The sequence below is a fragment of the Heterodontus francisci genome, chromosome 30 (genome assembly GCF_036365525.1).
Source record: "Heterodontus francisci isolate sHetFra1 chromosome 30, sHetFra1.hap1, whole genome shotgun sequence".
In the NCBI taxonomy this organism is placed as follows: domain Eukaryota; kingdom Metazoa; phylum Chordata; class Chondrichthyes; order Heterodontiformes; family Heterodontidae; genus Heterodontus; species Heterodontus francisci.
Window position 1 is genome coordinate 52,214,787 of NC_090400.1, and position 22,723 is coordinate 52,237,509.

The 22,723-nt window shown below is 44.0% G+C and overlaps 1 protein-coding gene across 5 annotated transcripts in view; it reads right to left on the reverse strand.

Annotated features, from left to right (window-relative positions):
- Positions 1 to 810: 810 nt before the first annotated feature.
- The window catches only part of nxn (nucleoredoxin), a 312,185-nt gene continuing 290,272 nt past the window's right edge, over positions 811 to 22,723 (reverse strand). For all 5 annotated transcript variants that reach the window (XM_068010624.1, XM_068010621.1, XM_068010623.1 and 2 more), the window contains 3 exons: positions 22,391 to 22,570; positions 16,117 to 16,238; positions 811 to 1,583 (listed from right to left, as the gene is read on the reverse strand). In XM_068010624.1, coding sequence (XP_067866725.1) covers positions 1,401 to 1,583; positions 16,117 to 16,238; positions 22,391 to 22,570 — 485 coding nt within the window. In that variant the 3' untranslated portion in view covers positions 811 to 1,400. The remainder of the gene's footprint in view (positions 1,584 to 16,116; positions 16,239 to 22,390; positions 22,571 to 22,723) is intronic.

Consider the following 22,723-nt stretch of genomic DNA (forward strand, 5'->3'; position numbering starts at 1 on the left):
ACAAAAACCTATTGATTTCAGATTTGAAATGATTAATTGAACTCGCATTGATTGCCTTTTGTGGGAGAGAGTTCACACTTTTACCCACCTGCAAAAACCTGCTAGATTTGTTTTTTTGTAAACGGGCGTTGAGGGGGACCAGTTTCTTCGGGCCGGACCCTCCTGGCATTGGGCTCGGTGGCAGGCCTCAGCCAGAACGATCGTCCGGTTTCCTCCGTCGCGGAGCCCAACGTCGGGGGCCCGGTAAAATCCTGGCCACTGAGTGAGATTGACAGCGAGAGAGAGATAGAAAAAGAGAAAAGGCAAGTAGAAAGGAAGAGAGACAGTGAGAGAAAGTGACAAAGAGGAAGAGACATACACACACCAAGAGGAATAGACACCGGGGGAGAGAGAGTGTGTCAGAAAAAGAGATAAGACAAGTAGAAAGAGAGACACTAAAGGAGAGGGTCTCTCTCGCACACGCACACACACACACACACACAAAGGAGAAAGAAACAGAGACTAGAAGAAGGCAAAGTCAGAAGAAAAATACAATTTCAAAACATATAACAGATAAATCTTCAGTGAAGAGGAAGATATTTTTTGCCAAGAAAACATAGCCAAATCCAGAAGATCAAAATGGTTTTCGGAAGGCAAAGTGTGCAGTTACATCGGTGCAGGATCATCAATAGTTCACTACAACGTTCTGAACTGTGTAACATCCACATTCAATAATTACTTAAATGATGCCTCAGCAAATTGAAGAAAACTACCTCCATGGAAGACATTTTGTTTGTTGAGGGCCAAAAAAAAAAGGAAATAAACCAGAGCTGTTTTCAATGCGACTGCTGCCATGTTTATTAGACTTACTTGCAATAATTTAAAACATTATAACAGGACCAGATTACATAAAAAGGGGGATATAAAAAGGGCGTGGTGTAAAATTGATGGGAAACTCTTCAGAAGTACATGAATGTAGTGTGTTGGGCAACCTTTGATAAAGCAGCTTGTATTGGTTTTAAGAGCCAGCCTGGAGTTATCAGCATCATCAAAAGCAGCCAAGTACCGGTGATGGAAAGAATTGCATCCTGCTTCAAGAACGAAAGACCCTCAGATGGAAGGGACCAGGCCCGCGCAGAATTTACGTTGGTTTGTCAGAGACGTCAACAGTCTGCTGGAACTTGTAGTGGAACATACCAGTTGGATTCATCGCAACAGGTTCATCCTACACGGCCAGTTAAAGCAAAGGCATGAGACACCAGCAGTCTCCTCCAAAGATGTGCTTATGACCGTAATGTTAGAACGAATAGAAATTCAATAGTTAGAAAGACCTTTTTTTTTTAAATTGTTTTTTTTTTTGTTTAAATAGAAGTTTGAACGGAAATCAGCTAAGAGTGTTAAATTTTTTTTTTTTTGCATCTTCAAATGGGCTCTGGTTTTAGCTTTTCTTTCAGGAATGCCTTCACAAACTCTTCCACGATGGCTGGCGTGATTTCCTCGACATCTTTCACGTACTTGGCCCTCTGCGACATGTCCAGAATGGTAAGTAGTGGAGCAGACTCTGGGAGGTTTGTGAAATCCCGTAGCGATTCCGTCATGTCATCCTGCAACAAATGGAGAGAATATCAATGGCCGGAGCAGTAAAGATCAAACTAGCTTGTGCGATTGCCTAGATTTGGAATCATACTGTTTGAAAGCTCTGCTGTAATAACAGCATCAACCTGCATTTGTATAGTGTCAATGTAACAGAACATCCCAAGGTGCTGCCAAGGAGCGTAATCAAACAAAATGTGACACTGAGCCATATAGGGAGATATTAGGACAGGTGACCAAAAGCTTGGTCAAAGAGGTGGGTTTTAAGGAGTGTCTTAAAGAATAGTGAGGTAGAGAGGTGGAGAGGTTTAGGGAGAGAATTCCAGAACTTAGCCTAGGCAGCGGAAGGCACGGCTGCCAATGGTGGAGCGATTAAAATCGGGGATGGTCAAGAGGCCAGATTTGGAGCAGCGCTAGAGATCAGAAAAAAAATTCTCCAGGGATCCATCCCCAGATCAGGTAGATGTGAGGGGCCAGGATCTTCCCTAATCTACACTGAGTGAACTGAATTCGATCAGGGGGTGGGGAAATCAGGTAAGCTTTCTTCTTGTGGTTGCTATCTAGCGGCAACTGTTGAAAAGGGGCAAATGTTGTTGTGGGGCAAGGGCAGGACCTGTGTTCAAATAGCCAGCCACTGTGCCCACGTCGATAAGGCAGCAAAAGGGTTTACAACTCCTGTGACTCCAGCGTGAATCAGATGGGCAAGTCATCGGAAAAGAATAAGAAGTCTTTCCATGAGACACAGAAGCTCCAACATGTTGTAGCGCTGGGATAGAACTCAGGTCTCCTATATAGGAAAGTCACAATGCCAGACCGGTGTCAGCAGTATTGGGTGGGGGAGGGGGGAGTCAATGGGAAGGTGCTGGTACTGTGCCAGTTGTCTCATGTAGTAGGCGGAGGACAGATGCCCCCTCCTTACATTGAAAAATCCAAGGGCAAGTTAACTAGGGCTGCTTGTACACAGCTCCTATCACCTGGCTATAGGACACCACTGGCATCAGGCTTGCAGCTGGAGCTGTACGGGTTCAGGAATCAGTCCAAGGCCGAGTGGAAAATAAATGTCTGCATCTGAGAATGTTTAACGCTGAATACTTTTATTGGCAGAAAGTTACAACATTCTGATCCATATCACAATTCACTCGTGCAATGTAAAATAACCTCAGACCCATTTCCTAATTTTTTGCCATTATATATGTATTGGATGGAACTTTTTTTTCAGTAAAGCTGCAGTAAAAACATTTGCAATCATTAATCCACCTGTGAGAGGCTTGGGTCCACCTTCAGGAGACAACTGGCTGAGAAAATGGGCAGGAAAAAGTGAGAGAGCGAGAACGAGAGAGACACACATTCAGCAGGCAACATGAGACTGCAAGTTCAACAGTGCCAGCACTCCCTTCAGATCAGTGGGAAGCACTGTCTTACTTCTGAGGCAGAAGGTTGTGGGTTTGAGTCCCACTCCGGCGACTTGAGTATAAAATAAAATCTAGGCTGACACTGCCAGTGCGGTACTGAGGGAGTGCTGCACTGCCGGAGGTGATGCACCAAATAAAATGTTAAACTGAGGCCCTGTCTGCTCTCTCAGGTGGAAGTAAAATGTCCCATGGCAGTATTTTGAAGAAGAGCAGGGGAGTTTTCCCCCAGTGTCCTCGCCAATATTTATCCCTCAACCAACATCACCAAAAAAAATTATCTGGTCATTATCACATGACCCTGGGATCTTGCTGTGCGCAACATGGCTGCTGCGTTCCCGACATTACAACAGTGACTACACTTCAAAAGTACTTCATTGCCTGGGATGGTTTGGGATGTCCTGAAGTTGTGAAAGACGCTGTATAATTTTTTTCCTTTTCTTTAGACCAACTGAGCCGATACTTTTGGAAAGGAACCTTTGAAATGGCTTCCTCTTCTATGACATTGTTGCTAAAGGACACAAATCAATCATTCAAGTGAGCGTGACCTGTGACAGCCCCACTGTCAACCGATTCGTACACTGCAGATGCAGGCAGGCTTCAGCAGCAAGATGCATTAAAATGGAAATGTACATCACACTGCAGTTAGAGAGCGATGTGTTTTCCCATACAAGTGTCACCTCAGATACTCGCCAAACCTATTAAAGTGCACAGGAATGGGGGAGCACATTGCAACAGCTGCACACTGAGCTATGGAAAGTGGGATGCTGAGGTGTGCGGCCCTAATTCCTGAGGAAAGGGATACTTCCCGGTCTCAGCTGTACTGTTGCTGACTCTTGTGTTTTGCTCTCACAGTCACACCGCAGCAGAGAAGCACTGAGTAGTGGCCGAGGGGTGAGTATGTGGTGAATTGTTACAGCTTTGTGGGCCTCCGGGAGCAGATTCTTAGAATGGAGCCTGGCAAAGGTTGCAATAAAGAAAAAAAGAACTTGCATTTACATAGCACCTTTCATGACCTCAGGATGTCCCAAATTGCTTTACAGCTAATGATGTACTTTTTGCAATGTAGCCATTAATGTAGGAAACACAGCAGCCAATTTACACACAGCAAGCTCCCACAAACAGCAATGTGATAATGATCAGATAATCTGTTTCGGTGATGGTGGTTGAGGGATAAATATTGTCCAGGACACTGGGGAGAACTCCCCTGCTCGTCTTCAAAATAGTGCCATGGGATTTTTTATTTCCACCGGAGAGGGCAGACGGGGCCTTGGTTTAACGTCTCATCCAAAAGACGGCACCCTCGACTGTGCAGCACCCCCTCAGCACCACCAAAAGCTTGGTCAAAGAGGTAGGTTTTAAGGAGCATCTTTAAAGGAGGAGAGAGAGGCACAGAGATTCAGGGAGGGAATTCCAGAGCTTAGGGCCTAGGCAGCTGATGGCACGGCCACCATAGGTGGAGCGATTAAAATCAGGGAAGCTCAAGAGGCTAGAATTAAATGAGTGGACAGATCTGAGAGGGTTGTGGGGCTGGAGGAGATTACAGTGATAGGGAGGGGTGAGGCCAGGGAGGGATTTGAAAACAAGGACGAGAATTTTAAAATGGAGATGTTGCTTAACTAGGAGCCAATGTAGGTCAGTGAGCACAGGGGCGACGGGTGAACAGGACCTGGTGCGGACATGGGTAGCAGTTTTGGATGACCTCAAGTTTACAGAGGGTAGAATGTGGGCGGTCAGCCAGGCCTGCGTCTGAATAGTCAAAGTGGAAGGGCTTGCAATTAGGAGTGATCTTTTCTATATCTCACCCAATTGATTCCATCACTAGGTCGAAAGCTATAAAAAAAAATGTTCTGCTAACAGAGTCATCGATCATCTTGACAAAGGCAGTTTCACACAAAGGAAAGCAATCTCATTTTTAAGACCAGGTGCCCAGAGGAACTCAGACAACGTATTAATTTACCATTGCTTTGGTAATCCACACCAGCAGGAAGAACAAAGCAGCAATACCACATAAAAATCGAACCACGACTTTTCCAATTACAGCCAAAAGTTGACGCTAACAATGACCAATTAGCAGTGGCTCAGGATGTGTGTAATGCAGCATAACCTGCAGTGGCTGTCACTTGTTATATGCATCAGACATCCAGCTCATTTCCACCCTGCTCTCTGTTCCCCGTGTTTACAACAGTCTCTAATTTAGGGACACGTTAACCTGGCTAGTGTCGGATGAACATAATGAAAATGGAGGACGGGACCCCCGAGGGAGAAGGCCGAGGGGCTGAGCTAACCCTGTTCAGACACTCACCAGAACTGCCCTGTGTGTTACCTTCATGCCAGGAGCTAAACTCAAAGCAGCTTTCAAACTCGTGATGTTCAGTTCCATTGGAAGCGCTGAGCATATTCCCTTTCCATGTACAATTAAGTCATTTTTTTGAAACCGCTCTATTATAAAGAAAGCAAGTTTAAGACCCCTCTGTGCCTCCATGGAGAAATGCACTGCCAGCTATGATATTAAGACAAACCAGGAAGGTTGCAGGTTCAATCCATGATTTGTGTTGTTCACTGAGACTACAATAGGAGGTTGCAACTACTCTCAGGTGTCAGTTGTGGCTCACTGGCCAGCATCTATGCTTCAGAGTCAGAAGGTTGTGGGTTCAAGTCCCACTCCAAAAACTTAAGCGCATAATCCAGACTGATACTCCAGTGCCAGTACTGAGGGAGTGCTGCACTGTTGGAGGTGCTGTCTTTCAGAGGAGAGGTTAAAGTGAAGCCCCCTCAGGTGGATGCAAAGAATCCATTGATTCTCCTTTGATGCAGGGGAGGGAGCTCTCTCCCCTGTCCTGACTAATATTTATCCCTCAGCCAACATCATGAAAACAGATCATGGGTCATTATCACATTGCTGTTTGCGGGATCTTGCTATGTGCAAACTGTGTGCTGCATTTTGTTACATCACAGCAGTGACTATGCTTCAAAGGTACTTAATTGGCTGTGAAGTGTTTTGGCATGTCATGAGGTTGTGAAAGGCGCTATACAAATGCAAGTTCTTTCTCCTTCTTTCTATGTCTTGGTGATGTTCACCAAGCTGTGTCCTCACGGTTCAGGATGTTATCCTCACCGCTTGATTATAACCCAACTGGCCGTCTGTTATTCCACACACGAGCAGCCCACTGGGAGCTGCTCAGAATGTCAGGAGATGTCCCAGTATCATAACAGGCAATCTAATCCTGCACTATGGCACTTGACAAGCACTGACTCCCCCACACACCCATAACCATACAGCTCCAACCACAACAAGCTCAACAGAATAAAAATTAAAAGCAGCTGTATGAAGATTTTAAAAGCTTATGGCCATGATTCAAGGCTGTAATGCATCTCGGGAACTCCAAAGTCCCTGAAATGCTCTGGACCCTCTTCCCTTGGAACTTGGATTCCCAAGTGCTGGCTATCTTGAACATACTAAAACGCCCCAGTTACAAGAGGCAAGTTTAAACTGTGGCTGAAACAACGATGGAATGTCACTGCTCTTTAGATTATGTGGTCATAAATCAAATCAAACACGTTACATTTTATGGAACACAGTCTGGCACTAATTCTTCAGATATTTGCAATTCTCAAACTTTGTTGGTTGTACACAGGCTGCGTACAAAGGTTGCACCATAACAGGCTGCCCTGATTTGTTCCACTGTGGAATCAGTGGGGCTGGAAAGTTCTAGAAAGCCAGCAGCGCTAAAACCAATTGGGCTAAGCGAAATATCAACTTGGCTGTGTCAATGACCACACAACCTGTTTGCTGAGCGGTGTCAAAGTTCACATGGAGAATATAGGATCCATTCATTTGTTTGTCATTAAATAAATTCACTCAAAAAATCTGATGAAGACTCAGATGAGCTGACCCTTTTGGTGGTGTCTGGCAGCAGAATGACCACATTCACTGTGTAGAGCAGTTTATCAAACCATTTATCTAGCCCAATAATTTGAAGACTATTTACCTCTTGGATCAGGAGATCAGTTTTGAATATGTTTGAATTGGAAATGCTACACAAATTAATGCTCTTTCCATTGAACTGGAGCTTCGGTTGGATTTCAGGAATCCACTGTTTCGGTAACTCTGAAGATCGATTTAAGGTAATTGAGTGTTACATTCCTTTACACATTTCCTCTTTTAGATTTCCCACCATTGTCACACTTCCCCCTTCATCCAGGAGGTGGGAAGTTTGAGTTAACATTCTAAATACAGTACAATGCGAAGTTGATAGAGGTAGAGTGCTAAAAGAATGACTGTTGATGGGCTGAATGGCCTTTTCCCACCTCTCAGTATGAAGGTCATAAGTTCTAAATCCCACTCCAGAGACTTGAGCACATAATCACACGTAAGTGCAGTACTGAGGGAGTGCTGAAGTCAGAGATATCGTCTTTTGACTAAGACATTAGATTGAGGCCCCATCTGCCCTCTCAAGTGAATGTACAAGATCCCATGGGGATATTCAAAAGTGAACTGGGGAGTTCTCTCAGTGTCCTGGTCACCATCTATCCCTCAACCAACAAAACAAGTGATATGATCATTTATCTCATTACTGTTTGTGCGAGCTTGCTATATACAAATTGACTGCTGCGATTCGCTACATTACAACAGTGACTACAATTAATTACTTCATTGACTGTGAAGTGTTTGGAGATAGAGTCATAGAGAGATACAGCACTGAAAAAGGCCCTTCAGCCCACCGAGTCTGTGCCGACCATCAGCCACCTATTTATACTAATCCTACATTAACCCCATATTTCCTACTACATCCCCACCTTCCCTCAATTCTCCTACCACCTACCTACACTAGGGGCAATTTACAATGGCCAATTTACCTATCAACCTGCAAGTCTTTGGCTGTGGACAATCTTTCTATATCTTAGGTACCTTGCTCTCCGAGCAGCTGATGTGTGTTTTGGGAGAACTAACTGTTTAGGAACAATCTTTCTTCTTTGCCCATCTGCAATTCCCAATTAACTGAAACATTCCAACATCATGTGTACCTCAGTCAGCAGCACAACAGACAAAACTCATCCAATGCAGAATCTTATAGTCCAGTTGAGCTGGGACTGAACTTTAGTCCAGTTTAATCGGGAGGCAGGTAGTCCAACATTATAGCTACATGGAAACCTTAACATTTTCATCCAGCTTGCCTCACATTCAGGTAGAGTGGGGCCTGTGGCGAAGGTGTGGAAACTCAACCGGATGGGAGCTTGGGAGCTGCCAAGACTATTGGACATAGGGAAACTCCGCAAGGATGAACAAACCTCAGGATACACAGGACAGTCACCCATCAGGTTTCAGTGTACCAAATGTCAGGAATGGTATAGAGGGGCTTACTGCAATGTATCCATGGACAAGTGTATTATATGAGGTTGCCTTAAGCAGGATGGTACACACAAGCAGAAAAATTACAACCCAGGCAGAACTGTTAACCTTCAATCAGCATACTGCTTCCTTCAATACTCAAAAATAAGGCTCATGTAACACAAGTACCCCAGGTTTGAACAATTCTAACATAAATCTTAAAACCAGTAAAATTAACTCTCATGGCAGGTAACAGGCACACCAGTGAAAGAAAAAGAAACATCTGCATTTATATAACAACCTTTCACGACATCAGGTTGTCCCAAAGCTCTTTACTGCCATTGAAGTACTTCTGAAGTGTAATTACTGCTGTAATGTAGGAAGCAGAGCAGCCATTTTGTGCACAGCAAGCTCCCATAAACAGCAATGTGAAAATGATCAGAGAATCTGTTTTAATGATGTTGATTAAGGGATAGGTATTAGCACAGGTCACCTGCTGTTCAAAAATCACACCAGAAGGTCTTTAACATCTACCTGAGAGGGCAGACAGGACCTTGACTTAACATCTTATCTGAAAGGCAGCCGTTCTGGTACTGTAGCACTCCCTCAGTACTGCATTAGGAGCGTCAACCCAGACTGTGTGCTCAGATCTCTGGAGTGCGACTTAAACCCACAACCTTCTGGATCGGAGGCAAGCACACTCCCTATTGCACCACAGTGATCACATATCTTCTTGCTGCTTTACAAAATGCCTGTTTTTACAATCAACATTAATAAAATGCACAGAAATTAAACTCAAACATCCATTAGGGAAGGAATTGTTGGAATTCAGTGGATGTCATGCTGTGCACAAAGCTCAATGAGGAAGGAGTTTTCCAATTTTAAAACAGGAGTTCAATGGGCAACTAGATCTTATCTTGTTATTTCTTGATTTAGGATCTCAAATGAACAAGAACATACCATTAAGCAGTAATTCAGATTTTGCCTCCATTTAAAAGAAAAACACAAGTGAGAAAGTTATATGGGCCTTAGGGAAGTCCCTTAAACATCTGTAACTCCAAGAAAAATAATTGACCATCCGAGCTTCAGTCAGCGCTGAATGCGATGACACTTCTGCACTTCAGGGAATGCATTTATTGCCCAATGTTTACCCACTCTCCTCTCTCTACTGGCACAGTGCCCAGGTTCTATTTCGAATGGAGAGTCGCACCATCAGAACTAACTTTAAGAATTCACCTTAAGAATTAAAATGCAACTACAAAGTCATGCAGTCACAATGGCACAGAGGAGGCCATTTGGCCCATCTAGTTCATGCTGGCTCTCTGTAGAGCAATTCAATTATCTCATGGACTTTGAGAGCTGTTGAGAGGGGTATTCCTCCAGTCAATAATTTCAGTGGTAAACATTCGCCCTCCCAGGTACCTGGTCTTTACTTATGCAAACCTAACACTCTACAACTATCAATGTGAGATATGTTGTTTCCACTGTTGATTAAAAATAATTTACAAATGGGTGACATATCAATGGTATGAGCAGACGATGGTATGTTGCAGCAAGCTTACTGTTTGCCTGATACTGTCCCAACACAGAGGTTTCCTATACATTTAAAGTAAAACTACAACTGGGAGTAGCCAAAGGTGAAGAACATAAAAGGCAAGAGACGGGAGCCTGGCACATCCACAGAATCAACGCAGGTGAGGAAAACCATTTCATCCATTCTTAGCACATCCATCCACAGAGAAAAATCTACAATTCTGCCCCTTGCCCTCCCCATGCTCTTCAGTGACAACCCCCCTCCCCCCCACTGCTCATAACGTCTGATTCAAAGATAAGGGGGAGAGCAACTCAGCTCAAGAAAAGGCAGTTACCTGCTGAGAATGTGCTCCATCATAACTGGCATAAACAGCTGTAATTGCTGCCAATATGTGCACAGCAGTGTGAAGCTGCTCCTGAACATATAGGAAATTAAAGGGCCATTTTTGCCAACAGAAAGGGGAGGCAGGTTATGTCCCCTACCCAAAATAGCCGCTTGTGTTTATGGAGGGGGAAATATTAGCTTCAGCCCTTCTGTCATGAGTTACATCTGAAAGTCAGCACAGATATCTGTTTCTAGTTAATACTAAACATGTTCTCATGTTAGGGGAATGCTTCCAATTACGGCAATGCTGGAACTTTTTAGGATCTGTATATGCTGCAGGGAAAGAGAGAGAAACGAAACAGATACATGTGTCTGGCAAACATCACCAATACCAGATGTACTGACCACTCTGTACTGGAATAAAATGCTTATCAGATATAAGTATGGAAATCACTGAACGCTGACATTACTGCTTTGCCAATCAGGCACCTGGCATGACCATTTAATACTGAGGTGGCCAGTTAGGAAATTCAAACTCTTTCTTTGCCCCATCACCAAAGCAAGATTCCCAGAGAGTTTTGAAACACTGACACTGCCGAGATATCCTTTGGCATCAACTATAATGTGGAATGAAATCATAACTGAGTCAAAAGAATTCTTTTTTTTTAAAGGTATGTGTTTGATCCTGTGAAATGTGGGTATTCATTGCCCATCCCTTCTCAGCAGAGACCAACCAATTGGTGTAGACTGGAGTCACATGTGGTCCAAACCCAATAGGGCTGGCAGGTTCCCTTCCCTGACGGATATTGTTGACCCAGTTGAGTTTTTTAATGACTGCCCATCAGTTCCCATGGTCATTTAATTATGATGCCAACCCACAAATTATTGAATTCAATTTCACAGCTTGCCATGGTGGGATTTGAATTCTCTGGGTTGCTAGTCCAGTACCGTAATCATTATTTCTCTCTCCTTCCCTCCTTGAGGTATCTGTTTGTGCTGGGTTTTCGTTCCCCGCATGCCAGACATTCTCTAGTAACTCAACCAAACAGCCATCCCTCATGTGTGAGCCGTGATGACAAGTGCCAGGAGGGTACTTGACCAACATAAGATGCCACCACCTTGATGCCATTTCCCGTTCTCAAACACTAGTCACAAACAAGAGCTTGCTCCAATTCTGTTAGCTATGACTGCTATTTCTTTTACAACCCAATTCTCCACCCATTCTTCAAATCCTTTACTATCCTTATATCACAAATAAGTATCCATCTCACTTTTAAACCATGGTCCATTCTCTAACTTAGTCTCTCTGCTGTCACATTAGATTCTTTATCTGACAGCAGTCTTGGATGAGCCATAATTTACTCCAAACAAAAGTCAGGAAGACTGAAGCTATTGTCTTTAGGTTCCTCCATTTCAAGCTCCATTTCCTGGACACCGTCTCAGGCTGAAACACACAGTTTGACCCCTAGCTGAGTTTCTCACCCCATATCCTCTCTATCAAGTCTGCAACATCACCCACCTTCCTTAGTCTATCTGCTGCTGAAATCCTCCTACATTCCTTCGTCACCTCCATACTTGACTATTGCAATGCTCTCCAGGCTAACCTACTGTCCTCCATTGTTGTCAACTCTTTCAAAACGCTTTCGTTAGTATCCTATTCCCCACCAAGTGCCGCTCATGCATCACGCCAGCATTGCTGATTTACATTGCCTACGGGCATCAAAGCCTTAAATTATAAATATTTAAATCTTTACATGGTCTCAGCCTTTTCCACATCCCTCGATTCTCCTCCAGTTCTAAAACTCCCCCCTAAAGGGCGCCACAGTGGTGCAGTGGTTAGCACCGCAGCCTCACAGCTCCAGCGACCTGGGTTCAATTCTGGGTACTGCCTGTGCGGAGTTTGCAAGTTTTCCCTGTAACCGTGTGGGTTTCCACCGGGTGCTCTGGTTTGCTCCCACAGCCAAAGACTTGCAGGTTGATAGGTAAATTGGCCATTGTAAATTGCCCCTAGTGTATGTAGGAGAATGGTGGGGATGTGATCGGGAATATGGGATTAATGTAGGATTAGTATAAATGGGTGGTTGTTGGTCAGCACAGACTCGGTGGGCTGAAGGGCCTGTTTCAGTGCTGTATCTCTAAATAAAAATTCTCCATTCTTCTGGCTCCAGCTCCTCATACATCTCCCCTCCCCTCAACCCAACATTGGCAGCTGTCCCTTCAGCTGCTTGACCCCCATACTCTTATTCCTTAAATCCCTCTACATTTTCAACCCCCTCTTCCCCTTTAGAACGTTTCTTAAAAAGAACACCTCTTTGACCAAGCTTCTGGTCATGTCTTTTGCTCAGTGTCTATTTCTCCTTAGGACTCCTTGAAGTGCCTTGGGCCATTTTTCGACGTTAAAGACACTATATAAATCGAAGTTGTTATTGACACCTCAATTGTCTTAATGGCTATGCATTTTCAGAGCAGTGTTACATGTTTCAGCCGCCATTTGTGTGAAGATGTTTTTCCTGGATTTGCTGTTAACCAGCATGGCTTGAATTGTAAGACTATGCACAAGTTTTAGTAACATTTGGGAATTTTAACAGCTTCCCCAAGACTGAATCCCTTTTTTTTGTGTTTCCCTTTCCCAGATTTAATTATTTCTCTCCCTGACTGTGACCTTCCCTGGTTGACACCAAGAACAGGTGATCTACTCCCCAGCAAATCTGAACAACAGCATCCTTTATGGTTCAGTTTCTTTCAATGGGGCAATGCACATGGTCTTAAATCTGATGCACGCTCTTCCTTTCCTTCCCTCAGTTGAGGTCAGAGAAACTTATCTGAAATAAAATGATCCCATTGTGGCACAGTTCATTTGTACACCAAGACTCATTGTCCCGTCTTCCACTCTGAATCATTTTCCCCCAAACTGTGAATCTCCTTAACCCCCTCCCCCCCTCCACCCACTTCCCAAACTTCACTTCATCCTGCAATTCACGGGCAGTTAAAGCCCAACTGATTCACCAGATCAGAAGGACACGTACCCTGTTACGACTTCATCATCTCAGTACCAGAACATTCCTTCAGTCGCTTAACTGTAGCAGCTCTTGAACATTCTGTGTTTTCAGCCTACATAAGCAATTTTGCAAGGTCCTTTGTCTGACACACGTGGTTTGATCAATGTCAATAGTCTTACAAACTCCCTATCTTGAGGCGGAGATCCCCATAATAATGATATCACTTGGTGCATTTAGAGCCTCTTTTCTCCTTAAAACTGGATCAAACAGACTGTGGGACTCAAACGGTCCACTATTGGATATGGCCCTTTCCATTTAGGCTCAAAAGCATGTTCCTTTATGCCATAATTTAGGACCATAACTGTGTCCCCCACTTGGTATTCAAATGATCTCACCGTCTTGTCAAAATATTTCTTGATCTGCTTCTTTGACTTCCCCAACTTCTGTGCTGCAAATTAGCTGGCCAGTCATGGCTTGATACAGTGATATTGCCATTGCTTTGGGTAGAGAAAAAACAGATTGCCATTTTAAAAAAAATTTGTTCATGGGATGTGGGCATCGCTGGCTAGGCCAGCATTTATTGCCCATCCCTAATTGCCCTTTAGAAGGTGGTGGTGAGCTGCCTTCTTGAACCGCTGCAGTCCATGTGAGGTAGGTACACCCACAGTGCTGTTAGGGAGGGATGTTGACCCAGTGATAGTGAAGGAACGGCGATATAGTTCCAAGTCAGGTTGGTGTGTGGCTTGGAGGGGAACTTGCAGGTGGTGATGTTCCCATGAATCTACCGCCCTTGTCCTTTTACGTTGTCGAGGTCGTGGGTTTGGAAGGTGCTGTCTAAGGAGCCTTGGTGCATTGCTGCAGTGCATCTTGTAGATGGTACACACTGCTGCCACTGTTGGTGGTGGAGGGAGTGAATGTTTGTAGATGGGGTGCCAATCAAGCGGGCTGCTTCGTCCTGGATGGTGTTGAGCTTCTTGAATATTGTTGGAGCTGCACCCATCCAGGCAAGTGGAGAGTATTCCATCACATTCCTGACTTGTGCCTTGTAGCTGGTGGACAGGCTTTGGGGAGTCAGGAGGTGAGTTACTCGCGGCAGGAATCCCAGCCTCTGACCTGCTCTTGTAGCCATGGTATTTATATGGCTACCCCATTCAGATTCTGGTCAATGGTAACTTGCCACTTATCAGCCCAAGCCTGGATATTGTCCAGTTCTTGCTGCATTTCTACTCAGACTGCTTCAGGATCTGAAGAGTTGTGAATGGTGCTGAACATTGTGCAATTATCAGCGAACATCCCCACTTCTGACCTTATGATTGAAGGAAGGTCATTGATGAAGCAGCTGAAGATGGTTGGGCCTAGGACACTACCCTGAGGAACTCATGCAGTGATGTCCTGGAGCTGAAATGATTGACCTCCAACAACCACAGCCATCTTCCTTTGCGCTAGGTATGACTCCAACCAGCGGAGATTTTTCCCCCTGATTCCCATTGACTTCAGTTTTGCTATGGCTCCTTGATGTCATATTCAGTCAAATGCTGCCTTGATGTCAAGGGCAGTCACTCTCACCTCACCTCGAGTTCAGCTCTTTTGTCCATGTTTGAACCAAGGCTGTAGTGAGGTCAAGAGATTATTAAACACATTGGTAGCGTAGTTGCCCATTGAATGGGGTGATCTGCATCTGTTTCTTCAACATTGTTTTCAGCGTCTTATTGCCCCTCTCCACCAAAGCCGAGGACTCAGGGTGGTGGGACATGTGTGACTTATGTTTTATTCCCATTATTTCTTGTAGATGGGTGAAAATGTTTCCAGTAAAGTGTGATCCCTGATCACTATCGATCTAGAATGGCACTCCCCATCTGCTGATCACCTCACTCAATAATGTTATAAATTATTAGCACATTAGTACATATAATTCAAGCAAATCAATCATGCATAGACTTAAAAGATTCCCCTGCTCTCTCTTCACCTGTATTCATCTTGCGGATAATTCTTACTAAATACTATTCTGTCCTAATCTTCAATTGTCCTGATCCAAATTTTGTATCTCTTTAATTTTACTCCTTCTGACTGTGAATTGTGCGCTTGATTCTATCACGATTATTTTAAAGGCAGTTTCTCTATGGAGTATGTGTAAATGCCTTGACGATTTTAAAAAAGTCTCACTCTACTGGCTACATTAACCATTTCACGTTGCCCTGTTGTCAAGTAGCTGAGCATGTCTGAGACCCGTTCTTCAATGCAGGTTCTCTTCTGTAAGGGGTTAAACTCCTTAGAATTGGAGCATCTGGGGCTGTTCTCCTTAGAGAAGAGAAGGTTGAGAGAGATTTGATAGAGGTGTTCAAAATCATGAGGGGGCTAGACAGAGTAGAAAATGAGAAACCGTTTCCTTTGGTGGAAGGGTTGAGAACCAGAGAACACAGTTTTAAGGTGATTGGTAAAAAGAAGCAACGACGACATGAGGAAAGACTTTTTTACACAGCAAGTGGTTAGGATCTGGAATATGCTGCCTGAGAGTGGGTGGAGGCAGATTCAATCGAGACCTTCAAAAGAGGACTGGATAATTATATGAAGAGAAAAAATATGCAGGGCTACGGGGACAAAGCGGGGGAGTGGGACTAGGTGAGTTGCTCTTGCAGCGAGCTAGCACAGACACAACAGGCCAAATGGTCTCCTTCCATGCCTGTAACAATTCTATGAAAACATATTATTTGGCCATTACCACATTGTTGTTTGTGGGATCTTGCTGTGTGTAAATTGGCTGGCGTGTTTCCTACATTACAACAGTGACTACACTTCAAATGTACTTCATTGGCTGTAAAGTGCTTTAAAATGTCCTGAAAGGTGCTATAGAAATGCAAGTCTTTTTCTATGTTAAATAGTTTTGAAGCAGACAGGCGACTGAAACAGTATGATTCAATTTATAAGTTGAATGAATCATCTACTTACCTCTCCTGCAACAAAGAACAATAGCGGCGGATCTTCATCTTTTGCTTTGTGCTCTGAGAGAATCTTCTCTGCGATTGGCTGTATCAGTTGCTTTGCTGGTTCTAATTCCTCCTCTTCAGAATCTAAAGAAAAGTTAAAATGGAAACTGTCACAATAACACAGTTGATAAATCCCTCCAGTATTGACTCCCAAGTTTCCAGGTTGTACTATCCATTCCTCTGTGTTTCTAAATGTAATGAAAAAATGGCCAGCCAAACAAAAGCAATTACAATTATCTTTCATTATATCGAATCTCCGAAAGAAAGGTTCTTCAGTTTTTCCCCCTCCCTCTCTCAATTGCACATCAAGGAATGCTCCAGAATATCGAGCAAATCTCCCATTCTATATTATTCACCTGGCCCAGTTGCCTTTCCTTGGCTGGATTCAAGGGTCTCCAGCTATACATATCCTTTGTAATTTCAATTCTGCATTGGATGTTGGGTCAGGACAGAATCTAGCTAGTCTACAATGCACCTCACAGTTCAATAGCCCACTGACACTCACCATTTAGACCAGGGGACATAGCCTAAAAATTGGAGCCGGGAGTGAATTTAGGCAATACTTGTACACGCAATGGATGGTCGAAGTTTGGAACTCTCTTCCCCAAATGGCAATTGATGCTGGATTAGTTGTAAATTTTAAATCTGAGATTGATAGATCTTTGTTAACCAAAGATATGAAGGGATATGGCACAAAGTTGGGCACATGGAGTTAGGTCACAGATCAGCCATGATCTCACTGAATAGTGGAATAAGCTCGAGGGGCTAAATGGTCGTCTACTCCTGCTCCTTTGTAAGTGTCTGATGGCAATTTGTACAGGAGACTTCAGGGTAAGACAAACAATGCACCATCTTATTTTTATATATTCTTTCATGGGATGTGGGCATCACTGGCAAGGCTTGCATTTGTTGCCCATCCCTAATTGCCCTGGACAACTGAGTGGCTTGTTAGCCCATTTCAAAGGGCAGTTAAGAGTCAACCACATTGCTGTGGGTCTGCAGTCACATGTAGACCAGACCAGGTAAGGACATTAGTGAGTCTGATAGGGTTTTACAACAACTGTTGATAGTTTCAGGGCACCATTACTGAGACTAGCTTTCAATTCCAGATTTTTATTAATTAATTGAATTTAACTTTCACCAGATGACATCGTGGGATTTGAACCCCATATCCCCATGGCATTAGCCCGGGCCTTTGGATTACTGGTTCAGCAGTATTACAACTACACTGCTTAGAATGACCTGGAAGGGATACTTCACTCAAACCTTGCAAATGCCAATGAGGTGTCAATTCCAGTTGCAGTTTCTCTCCCTCTTCTGAAAGCGCGGGTTACACTGGGGGCGCACTTCCACAGGCACCAGACAGTTTCAGGCCCCTCGTTCAACGGGTCAGCAGGCTGTTCCGTTGCAGGGGGCATCACAGAGGCAAGGCAGATTCTGTCCTCACCTGTGCACTTTCCAACATGAGGAAACTGAAACCTAGTTGAATTTCTCTCCTGCCAGTCCAGGGTGCAGATGTCAGTACAGATCGCCAATCGAACCCGAGACCTTTCTAGCCCACATGGCTCAGTTGCACATTCGGTGAGCGTTAACTCAAGTAATGTAACTTATGCACTTCAACTGTCACTACATGAGCTACTGTTTCATTCTAGTATTGTGTGGATTATAATATTTCTTCTTAAAAACTAAAAAAAACTAAACAACCTACAAAGGTAGCCAAATAATCAAAGCATTAACCCATTGTAGGACTTTTATACTCACTTATTCCTTTAAATAGGAGCCAGAGATCTATCAATGCTTGATACTCCTCAGATTCCACAGCCAATATGGCAGGTTAATTGGACAGGGTTTGCATGCAATGATATAAAGCTGAGTCGATAGCTTATTCCCACTGTACTGGCTGAATTCGATTCAAGGTATTTCTGCTATACTGTATTCCCTGTCTCTGTGGTGTGCTGATTTCAGAGTTATGGAAGAATAAATTGGTTTTTGCTGTCCCAACAAAAAGGACATGCTGATAGGGTGAGATGAAGTAGGGTGGGAGGACACTTATGTGGAGCATACATGATAGCACAGACCAGTTGGGCCGAATGGCCTGTTTCTGTGCTGAAGACATGATGTAACTATGGGCCCGATTTTGGTGCCGATATGGGGGCGGGAACGGAGATGGGCAGGCGTGTAATAATGGCGGGTAGCTTCTTAATGCAATTAAAAGGTCAATTAAGGTGATTGATCAGAGGCTGACTTAAATTTTCCAGTCAGCCTGTGGGCCCACTGCGGCGTCGCGTGTATGGCAGATGCCTGGAGGCTGCCTCCCAGTGGCAGACCTTGGGAGCCAACGCTTCAGGATCACTTTGACCCCCCACACCTCCCCCCCGCCTCCCCCCCCCCCGCAGCCAACATACCGACCTGCTATTTCTGAAACAGCTGTGCCTGCAGTCCACCCTTGTGGAAGGGTACAATGGTGGCTTGGCAGCTGTGGCCACTTTTAATGACTAATATTTTAAAAGTGCTGAGAAGGTGTCTTCTCTCTCTCCCTTACCTGCAGCAGCAGGTTGCAGCTCCTCCAGTGCTGGAGGGCCTCCTACTCGCCCTCTAGCTGTGAGAGCTCACCCACTATCTTTAATTGGATGGCAAGTGGCCCTCTGGGCACTAATTGGTCAGTCATGCAAAAATTGTTGTTGGGTTACCACTCCTGACATGGTGCAGGGTTGGGACCTGCGTTTCATTCAAATGTCGGGGTCCCGACCCCCAACAGAAAATCCTGCCCTACAGCAATGTATTTCTCATTTCCAGCTCCAGACCCAATCATTTACCTTGTCAGGTTTTGAGAAACATTTACGCAAGCATAGAACTAACTCTCTCTTGACGCTTATTTATTCCTACAAAAAGCTGCCTCAGTCGTTCTATGTTCAGATCATGAAGAGTTCAATTTAGTTGAGAACGATACCTGAATGAAACTGGGTTTTAAACAAGGGACTGTGAACAAGCTGAAGTTAGGATCTACTGCAAATCAAGGCAACAAGTGAGAGCAGGTCAAGGCCATGATCAGTGGGCGGCCAGACTGGAATCAAGAGAGGCACAGGAATGAGTACAGGAAGCATTTTGGAAAAGGTCAAGGACATGATTGGGGCCACGCAGAGACCAGGAGGAGCAGCCAGGAGAAAGCACTGGAAGGCAGAGGACAAAATTGAGGCCTAGTGGTCCACAATCCACGCCTTCTGAAGCCCTTGGAAAACGCCCCTTCTTACCCCATCAGGCATGGGGCATGGCTAAAACATACTAAGCACATAGTGAACAGACTTATCTTGGTGTGATACTTGACCGAGGTCATGCCTGACCTATTTCCACGTGTGAACAGGAAACTGCTCCACTTTTGCCTGCCTACATTTTTTTAATTAAAAAAAAAGCAACTGAATAGTGAGTATTTACCATCCAATTTTTGTTTCTCATAATTACCAGGCAGTCAACACAAGGGAGAACTCATGGTGTCCTGTAAACGGCCCTGGGGTCAGATATGCAATTAAGTAGCAACAAGAGAACGGGCAGTTATGGACTTAGTTTTCTTCTATGGAATGAATCTAGGCAGGTGGAAGGGGTATCAGAGCATTTCAGTAGTAGTGATCATAATTCAGTTAGATTTAGGGTAGTTATGGAAAAGGATAAAGATAGGCGAAGAGTAAAAGTTTTAAATTGAGGAAAGGTCAATTTTACTAAGCTGAGATGTGATTTGGCAAAAGTGGACTGGAAACAGCTACTTGAAGGTACATCGGTACCAGAGCAGTGAGAGGCTTTCAAGGAGGGTTCAGAACAAATATGTTCCCAAAAAGAAAAAGGGTGGAACAAAAACAGAAAATGCTGGAAATACTCAGCAGGTCAGGCAGAGAGAGAAACAGAGTTAACGTTGCAGGTCTGGGACCTTTCATCAGAACCTGCTGAGTGGTTCCAGCATTTTCTGTTTTTGATTCAGATTTTCAGCATCCAGAGTATTTTGCTTTGGTATTAGAGAAGAGAAAGGGTGGGACTTAAATCTAGACCCTCCAGATGTCAAAGAGCATGCAGAGTAGGATAAGGCAAAAAAGAAAGCTTATGTCAGATGCTAAAAGTTCAATAGTTCAGAAAGCCTAGAGGAGGATAGAAAGTGCAGGGGCAAAACTTAAAATAAAATTAGGAAAGCCAGGAGAGGACATGAAAAACATTGGCAAGTAAAATCAAGGAAAACCCAAACATGTTTTATAAATACATAAAGAGCAACAGGATAACCAAGGAAAGAGTAGGGCCAATTAGAGACTAAAAATGTAACTCGTGCGTGGAAGCGCAAGACATGGGTTTGGTTCTCAATGAATACATTGCGTCAGTTTTCACAAAAAAGAGGAACAAAGCAGAATTGTAGTTAAGGAGGAGCGATGTGAAATATCGGATTGGATAAACATAGTGATGGCAGAAATATTAAAGTGTTTAGCATCCTTGAAAGTGGATAAATCACCAGGCCCGGATGAAATCGCAGGCTGCTAAGGAAGCGAGGCAAGAAATAACGGAAGCTCTGACCATCATTTTCCAATCCTCTTTAGCTATAGGCAAGATGCCAGTGGACTGGAGGACTGAGAATGCTGTATCACTGTTTAAAAAGGAAAGAAGGGATAGCCCGAGTAATTACAGGCCAGTCAACCTAACCTCGGTGGTGGGCAAATTATTGGAAATAAGTTCTGAGGGGAAGTATAAATTGTCATTCAGAAAGGCATAAATTAATCATGGACAGTCAGCATGGATTTGTTAAGGGAAAGTCATGTTTGACTAACTTGATTTAATTGTTTGAGGAGGTAACAAGGAGGGTCGATGAGGGTAGCGCATTTGAAGTGGTCTACATGGATTTTACCAAGGCTTTTCACTAAGTCCCACATGACAGACTGGTTAGAAAACTATTGGGATTCAAGGCAAAGTGGCAAGTTGGATGCAAAATTGACTCAGAGGCAGGAAGCAAAGATAATAGTCAATGGGTGTTTTTGTGATTGGAAGGCTGTTACCACTTGTGCTCCTCGGGGCTCTGTACCAGGTCCCTTCTGTTCGTGGTATATATCAATGATTTAGACATAAATGTGGGGGGGTTTGAATAAGAAGTTTGCAGAAGATATGAAAATTGGTCGTGTGATTGACAGTGAGGAAGAAAGCTGTAGACTATGGGAAGATATCAATGGACTAGTCATGGTGGGCAGAAAAATGGCAAATGGAATCCAATCTGGAGAAGTGTGAGGTAATGCATTTCGGGAGGACAAACAAGGCAAGGGAATCCACAGTAAATGGTAGGATACTGAGAAGTGTAGAGGAACAGGGGGAACTTGGAGTGCATGTCCACAGATCCCTGTAGATAACAGGACAGGTAGAAAATGTGGTCAGAAAGGCATACAAGATACATTCCTTTATTGGCCAAGGCCTAGAGTAGAAGAACAAAGAGGTTATGCTAGAGCTGTTAGACAGCAGCTAGAGTACTGCGTACAGTTCTGGTCACCACATTACCGGAAGGAGGTGATTGTATTAGAGAGGGTACAGTGGAGATTTACAAGGATGTTGACAGGACTGGAGAATTTTAACTGTGAGGAAAGATTGGATCGGCTGGGGTTGTTTTCTTTGGAACTTGGAAGGCTGAAGGGAGATTTAATTGAAATGTATAAAATTATGAGGGCACTAGATAGTATGGATAGGAAGGACCTATTTTCCTTAGCAGAGAGGTCAATAACCAGGGGGAATAGATTTAAAGTAATTGGTAGAAGAATTAGAGAGGAGTTGAGGAATAGTTTTTTTCACCCAGAGAGTGGTGGGGGTGTGGAACTCACTGCCTGAAAGGGTGGTAGAGGCAGAAACCCTCATCGCATTAAAAAAATATTGGTATATGCACTTGAGGTGCTGTAACCTACGGGGCTATGGACCAAGCGCTGGAAGGTGGGATTAGGCTGAATAACTCTTTCTCAGCCAGCACAGTCACGATGGGCCGAATGGCCTCCTTCTGTGTCGTAAATCTTTTTCAGTTCTATGTTTCTAAGTGACACAAATGATCTGATAACAACATCACTTTGTTGCTTGGCATAGACAATAAAGACAAACCTGCCTTTTAACGAGAGCTATCAAGTTTTAAAATGCTCCATAATTTTTTTTATATATCACACATATGCAAACAGGCATATATATACACACCACATACACACAAATGTAGAGGGAGGTACGTGACTAAAACTTCATACCCACAAACAGAACAAGGCAGGGCCCCTCATTCAGCTGCATGGCGTTGGACTCTGTAAGTTCTAATACTGGTTTGGGATTCCATGGAAAGTCTTTGCAATCCATGTCATTGAGCACTGCCGGTCTCCCCTGGCGTGTGATTATCTTTCCCTCCTGGTCCAGGATAATAAGAGTTGGAATGCCTGCATTTGAAGCAAAACATTGGTGATTATTTGCTCTTTCTGCTCAACGTCATCAACAGCACCGGTTCAAGAAAACCAAATTCTTCCAGCTGGCTCTATGCATTTCTCAGCGGTTACTTCAGGCATTTGGATTCTGTAATTATCTCCAAATCT